We start from the raw sequence: 7,830 nt of genomic DNA on the forward strand, positions 1-7,830 counted from the left end.
CCAATAAGATTTTGTAAACCCTTCTTTGGTTTATATGTTTTTTATTATGTACGATTATCCAGGAATTAAAACATTGGTTAAAAAAGGAATATTTGGTGCAATTACGTGGTAATTTGAAGTGTCATAATGAAAGTAATGACAATTGATTTCGGTACGCTTGTGAAATACTGTAAACAATACCACTAATGCATTATAAAGATGTAATAAATAGTAGTATTTACTAAAGTATTAATAAGAATCATGATGACCTCTTTGTCTAATGCTGCGATTCCGACAAACATTAATCTGATGTGAAATATTTGAAACAATAGAATTATGAAAAATAAACTTTAAAGTATATGCTTTTATGCCTTTATTTCACTTGGAGCTATGACTACACATCTCACTGTGTTACAGAAGTTAAAAAATAAAAACAACTTCTGGTGACAAAGCGAGTCCTTCAGAGTTTGATACACAAAGATAAAATGACTGACTACACAAGATACATTTATACAACCATATAAACACTGATATTGCCAGGTAGACAAGAAGAAGTTTATAAGAAATTAGCAGTCATAAAATCGTTAACTTTCTTCAGATGCTTTAATGTATATACTTTTCTTAATAAGATGTTTTTCATCGAGATTAATATTCTATGTCAGTAATGTCTTCTAATTTATTAAGTCCCTTGCAGCATTTGTTTCTCTTTTCTTTCGGCCTAGACCGAAACTGTACTCTCGATCCTCACGTTTTCCTAAGCCAAAGTGAAACCGCCGTTTAATGAAATCCTCGTACTCTCGTGGTATGTCAGACTCTAAAGAACTACGCTTCCCCAGACCAAAATCAAAGTGTTTTTCTTGTCGTTTGCCAAGGCCGAAAGAAAATCTCTCTCTCTCGTCATTTCTCTTGCCCAGTCCAAAATCATAAGTAAAGTCCCGTTTATCATCTAAGTTATACATGTGGGGTAAGAGGATCCGCTTTCCCAAGCCAAAAGCAAACTGCTGAGGAACTCTTTTATTATTCGAAAAGGAGCTTTGGTGTCCAGGATGTTCTGATAGAAAGTCATAGGGATAAATGAAAGAATCTCTTTTACCAAGGCCAAAGCTATACATTTGGTCTGCTTTCTTGGATTCAAAGTCATCAAAGTGTTGTCTTCTTTTGCCGAGGCCAAACCTGTATAAATCCTGAGTCCTCTTCTTCTCCGTATAACTAGGATCTTGTGTGTCTTCTCTCTCCTCACCTAATGAAATAGTGATTAGTTGGGTCATCCAGAGAAATCCCCAGGCGAAAAGAACCCCTCTTGTTATTCTGGAGAAGAGAAAGACAAATGAAACTTCGATAAAGACTATAAGGATTAATGCAAAATTATTAATACCATTACAAGTATTGTACATTTTTATTTAACGTTATCAAAAAGATGAAATAGAATAAAGTCAAATTTGGGTCAAGACAAATTAGCCACAAACAACTTCGGAGTTACTTTAAGCAGTTCATTCTAAGAAGAATTATTATAAAAAAAATTAAAAGTAATAATGCTGTTTTATCGAATTCGATAACTGGTTTACAAATAATTATTTTCATCCTTTCAAATTACATTTTTGAAAATAAACTGTCTTCTAAAACAGAAGTCCTTTTACGACCATGTTTATAAAGCTGAATGAAAATGAAAAAATGCGAATTTTTACATTAATGCTTCCTTTGTTTTACTAAATGTCTTTACTTTTTTATTCCATTTCTTAAAAATATTTCACCATTTTATTATTTGGATATTGTTTCTATTTTCACCATCAGGGTGTGAAAGTGATATTATTGGACATTATTTCTATTTTCACCATAAAGGTGTGAAAGTGATATTAATTGACATTGTTTCTATTTTCATCATTAGGATGTGAAAGAGATATTATTGGACATTGTTTATATTTTCACCATCAGGGTGTGGAAGTGATATTATTGGACATTGTTTCTATTTTCACCATCAGGGTGTGAAAGCGATATTATTGGACATTGTTTCTATTTTCACCATCAGGGTGTGAAAGTGATATTATTGGACATTATTTCTATTTTCACCATAAAGGTGTGAAAGTGATATTAATTGACATTGTTTCTATTTTCATCATTAGGATGTGAAAGTGATATTATTGGACACTGTTTCTATTTTCACCATCAGGGTGTGAAAGTGATATTATTGGACATTGTTTCTATTTTCACCATCAGGGTGTAAAAGTGATATTATTGGACATTGTTTCTATTTTCACCATCAGGGTGTGAAAGTGATATTATTGGACATTGTTCCTATTTTTTCTGCCATCAAGGTGTGAAAGTGATATTATTGTGATGATAATTGAAAATTTAGGTGTATGTTAGTTCGAAATAGTTTAAAGACTTTATATTAGTTATTTTTTCAAAGCACAAAGGTAGCTCAAATAATATCTTCTGAATTTGAATATTTGTGTTCGTCTATTTGTTAGTAACAGATTGTTTTGGTTAACGTATCTGAGAGATTGGGCCCCCCAGTAGCACAGCGGTATGTCTGTGGACTTACAACGCTAGAAACCGGGTTTCGATACCAGAGGTGGGCAGAGCACAGATAGCCCTTTGTGTAGCTTTGTGCTTAACTTCAAACAAACAAACTGAGAGATTGGACTGTTTTTTTCAATCGTTTCTCACAAAAGATAAAAATAAGACAACGAATAGGATATGTTAAATTAGGAAAGCAGATTATAAAGATTGCATAGTTTAACGTGAACTACTGATTCCTTGCACAAAGATGTTTGCTAAAGTAGGCAAAATCTGCGCTTGGGAGATAAAGATATTGGAAAAATCTTGGTTATCTAATTCTTCTCCAGAAACTTTTTTTTTTAAAGATTAACCACAGTGTAATTATCTTGTTTATCATGCGCGCATGCATTATGACATTCAGAAGATTAAAGAAAGAGCCAGGTAAGGAACAAAGATGATGTGGAGATCTCATTTCCGTTCCTTTTATTGAAGAAATAGCTTAATGAAACTTAAATCCATATTACTCTTGCAATAAAAGTTTAATATGACCCATAAAAGTTCCCTTTGAATGAGAAAAATGCTATTTGAAAAACAAACGTCAGTTGACTATTCATTAACGGTTAAACAGGAATCTTTTGGCAGAGTGTTAAGAAGATTAAAAGTAGGACGAATAGAAGATCTTGTCCAAATCCCACACAGCTAAAGAAATACCAGTGAACAAGGCATTATATTTAATAAATATATACAAGTTAGGTAAATATCAAAACAGTATAATTTATTCAAAGCCTTTGTAATTTCATTTAATGCACTTTCTTAAGATATAATAATGGCGTATTCAAATTACCGAAAGGAAGACATCGGTGAAAAGGAAAATAAACATATTTCGCTTTTATAAAGTTTTATTTATTTTGAAAAAGCTTTTCTGTTGAAATATGTATAACATAAACACAACTCTTCTCTTAAAAAGAGTATTTTATGAAAAATAAACAGGTTTTTGTTTCGTATACATAATAATTCCTTGTTTTGATAACAAGTTTTGTATGTCAGTTGGAGTTTTCCATCATGCTGAGTTTACTAATTCACAATACCAAGTCACAAACTAATGTATGAAACACATATTCTAGAAGCTTCTGGTGTATCATCGTTTACTTTCTTGAAAGTCTAACATTGTTTGTTTTCACTAAACATTCATAAAATCGAGTTTTTCTATATGAAACCAAAACTTGCAAATTTGTTTGTAATATCTAATCATTAAAAGAAAACAATTATTTTTATTCAAAGGTATTGTCAGCACAATTATCTCTCTCCTTTCAAAAATTATTTAGCACTAACACTTTTGAGAAACAATGTTAATTTATCCAAGTGTATATTATCTGTATGGTTTAGTCGTTTACCATCTAACATTAAAGTAGTGGGGGCGTTATAATGTGACGGTCAATCCCACTATTCGTTGGTAAAAGAATAGCCCAACAGTTGGCGGTGGGTGGTGATGACTAGCTTCCATCCCTCTAGTCTTACACTGCTAAATTAGAGACGGCTAGCGCAGATAGCCATCGTGTAGCTTTGCGCGAAATTCAAAACAAACAAACTTTAGTCTAGCTGTAATTAAAATGATATTTCTCAAAGTTCTGTGAACTACCGAAAATAAAATAATTTAGAGGAATAAAAATACTTCCATTAAAATATTTTTTGTATAAAAAAAGACATTTAATGAAAGTCCGCAATGTCATGATTAAAATTGCCACAGTTGCTTTAAGCGTGAACGCGTAAAATATTGATTTATTGACAAAAAAAGGTTTATTTCAGAAAAACAAGGCCCGTCTCAAAGTAAACTTCAAAAACTTGTTTTGTAACACTGTTCACAAGGAGGATAAATTAGTTTATGTTCGAATAACATTTGCAACAAACGGAGTCACGAAAAACTATTTATAACTATTTGTTTAGACGAAAGAAAATAGCACATCCACTAAAAGTGTAATTACTTGTATTCATGGTTAAAAGCGTACTTCAACTTGTATTGTGTTAATTCACGTATTGGAAGCCATATTCTCTTCCACCAACTGGTTCTATTCGACCTGTTTGAAAAGCAAGGTGAAACAGTTTGGAGAACTGAGCTCGTGCTCAATGAATAGAAAAGTTTTGGTTGAAGATAAGAAAACGAGTGTTTTAACGTTTATATTAGCAGATGCTTTTCATATGACTCAGCTTAAGTTTTGTTTCTCTTCCATATGTACCTTAAACTGGGTTAGATAAACAACAACATGTTGTGACTGAGTAATAATTGAATTTTCACGAATAAAACAGCAAAGTTAGACGTAATAAATCGGCTAGTGTGCCAAATCAAACTGTTTACTCTTTCCTTTTGTGGTTACATTGAAATGTTGATCGTGCTACACGATCGCAGATAGCCTTCGTGTAGCTTTGCATGAAAATTCAAAAACAAACAAACCTTTCAATAAAAAACCTTGTACCGCTTTGATTTTATTGCTGTGGTGTCATATGATAAAAAAAGACATTAATATATTTTACCACAAGTTTTTATTTCTATTGCTACTAACAGAAATTGCTACTCAAAACCGATTTTCAGTATTGTAAGCCCAGCCCACGAGTTTCAGCTGAGCCACTGGAGAAGGTGGAGTAGGGCACCAAAGAAGGCTTATATTACAAAATTGTGTACAGATTACAGTGAAGCTTAACTGAAAACAAAATAAAACATGGTGCTTCTAATCAGATGATATTTGTTTATTTGTAATTAAGCACAAAGCTACACAATGGGCTGTCTGTGCACTGCCCACCACGGGTATCGAAACCCGGATTCTAGCGTTGGAAGTCCGCAGACATACCGCTGTGCCACTGTGTCAGACGAATACAGAAATATAGTAGGAAAACCTATTATTTTAATATTAGTTGACACTGCGGATTTCATTGGAGTTTCACGCTCTTGTATGATTTTGTTATTTATAGGATAGAATTTAAAAAAGAAAAACAAGTCATTTCCATGGACTCGTTTGGAAAGGTGATGTTTCTTATTGACTGTTGCTTCAAACCAGTGCCTAAAGCTGAGAAACATCACAATATCCGTTAGCGCATTCCCTATGAGACAGGTTTCTGTAACTTGTGCTTTATGTAACTGTGCTTCTACCTGAAGAAACTGTTTTCAATTTCCTGAAGAAAAGCTACTTCGTACAAAACAACTTTGACTTTTCTATTTCAATATTAAAGTCCTAGATTTCACATTTTGTGTTTCTGGTGGTTAAAAGGTTAATAATTAATCATGTATTGATTATAGTCATAAAATAACCTAATTTGTCATAAAGATAGGTCATTTTAGACTTCTTTCATTCTGTTCAAAATCTATACAAATGTTTAAAAAAATAATTTATTGTTTTGTCAGGGTTGAATACTCGATCTAATCGTGTATATGGATCTGCAGTCAACATTCTTGTAAAAACTACTATGTATGGTATGAAGCTGAATTATGTACATGTTTATGTACATGCTGTTTATGTACATGAATATTTGGTTATTCGTGCCTCGTATGAGTTTCATTGTGAAGTTTTGAAATCAACTCGGTTAGGTGGATACTGATGTGGTTCTCTCGAGCTCGAATAATCTTTAACTTTTAACGTTTCGATGTTTCTATCAACAGTGACAGAGATGGACGCGCTACTGAATCACAAGAGCTTTTTACACTTCAATTTCGCGCAAAGCTACACGTGGGCTATCTGCGCTAGCCGTCCCTAATTTAGTAGTGAAAGACTAGAGGGAAGGCAGCTAGTCATCCCCACCCACCGCTAACTCGTGGGCTACTCGTTTACGTCACATTATAACGCCCCCACGGCTGAAAGGGGGATTCGAACCCGCGACTCGCAAATTGCGAGTCAAGCGCCTTAACCACCTGGAGTTTGTTACGTTAACTTGCATCTTTGTGCAAGTTTTTTTTTATATATAACTAAGTCGAGATAATCAAATAAAATACTGAGTTGTCTGTTTTGGCTTGTAACTTAACAATGTTCATTGTAATTAGATCGTTTTTACTCTAATAATTTTGTAAACTTTACTGCACAAAACGTAATGAACTTTGCAGTCATAACGTCCCTTGAAACAAGTTCATAAAGTTTACGTATTTATGCTTCTTATTTAGAGATTTATTTATTTTTACTCTTAACATCCCCCCCCCCCATGGTACAGCGGTACGTCTGCGAAGTTATAACGCTAAAAACTGGGTTTCGATGTTCGTGGTGGTTATAGCATAGATAACCCATTATGTAGCTTTGTGTTTCACTACAAACTTGTTTATCCTACCACGCTCTGGTTGCAGCTATAAAAGTGGACGTCAAGTGCCCCCCTCAAGTTAAACCATACTTAATACAGTGCCACTCCCAGTAATGGTAAGTCTGAAGGCTTATAACACTAAAAACCGAGTTTCGATACTCGTGGTAGGTACAGCACAGATAGTCTATTGTGTAGCTTTGCCCTTAAACCAAACAAATAAGATTAACTTGTTTGGAGACTATCTTAGACAAAAAATTCTAAAGTAATTTTATGACTACTTAATTCTTATAAGTAGAACTTTCCAGGGATTTTCCCAAGATCGTTAGTCAAGGGTATAATTTGACGCATATATATGCATACCCAATTATATCTTAATGCTGTTCACAGGTTTTTAAACCAAAATTTATCATAAACTGGAACAGTTCTTGTATGGAATTTCTAGTGAATAATAATGATTATTAAGTTTCAAGTAATGTGTAAGTAGAAATATTATTGTTCTTCGAAATTTGTAGTGAATAATAATGATTATTAAGTTTCAATGAATGTGTAAGTAAAAATATTCTTGTTCTTCAAGAATATTTCTACTTACACATTACTTGAAACTTAATAATCATTATTATTCACTACAAATTTATTCTTCGAAATTTGTAGTGAATAATAATGATTATTAAGTTTCAATGAATGTGTAAGTAGAAATATTCTTATTCTTCAAAATTTGTAGTGACTAATAATGATTATTAGGTTTCAACGAATGTGTAAGTAGAAATATTCTTGTTCTTCGAAATTTGTAGTGAATAATAATGATTATTAAGTTTCAAGTAATGTGTAAGTAGAAATATTCTTATTCTTCAAAATTTGTAGTGACTCAATAACTCAAATAACTCAAATGTTACGGTAGCTCCACATTATTGAACCAACTATCACACAGTAACTCAACAGTTACGGTAGTTCCACATTATTGAACCAACGATCACACAGTAACTCAACAGTTACGGTAGTTCCACATTATTGAACCAACGATCACACAGTAACTCAACAGTTACGGTAGTTCCACATTATTGAACCAACGATCACACA

At 32.9% G+C, this 7,830-nt stretch overlaps 1 protein-coding gene across 1 annotated transcript in view; it reads right to left on the reverse strand.

Annotated features, from left to right (window-relative positions):
• Positions 1-334: 334 nt before the first annotated feature.
• The window catches only part of LOC106478901 (allatostatins-like), a 23,215-nt gene continuing 15,719 nt past the window's right edge, over positions 335-7,830 (reverse strand). Inside the window, exon 2 of the mRNA XM_013939480.2 lies at positions 335-1,287. Coding sequence (XP_013794934.2) covers positions 651-1,287 — 637 coding nt within the window. The 3' untranslated portion in view covers positions 335-650. The remainder of the gene's footprint in view (positions 1,288-7,830) is intronic.

This window comes from Limulus polyphemus, unplaced genomic scaffold (genome assembly GCF_000517525.1).
Source record: "Limulus polyphemus unplaced genomic scaffold, Limulus_polyphemus-2.1.2 Scaffold261, whole genome shotgun sequence".
NCBI classification, from domain to species: domain Eukaryota; kingdom Metazoa; phylum Arthropoda; class Merostomata; order Xiphosura; family Limulidae; genus Limulus; species Limulus polyphemus.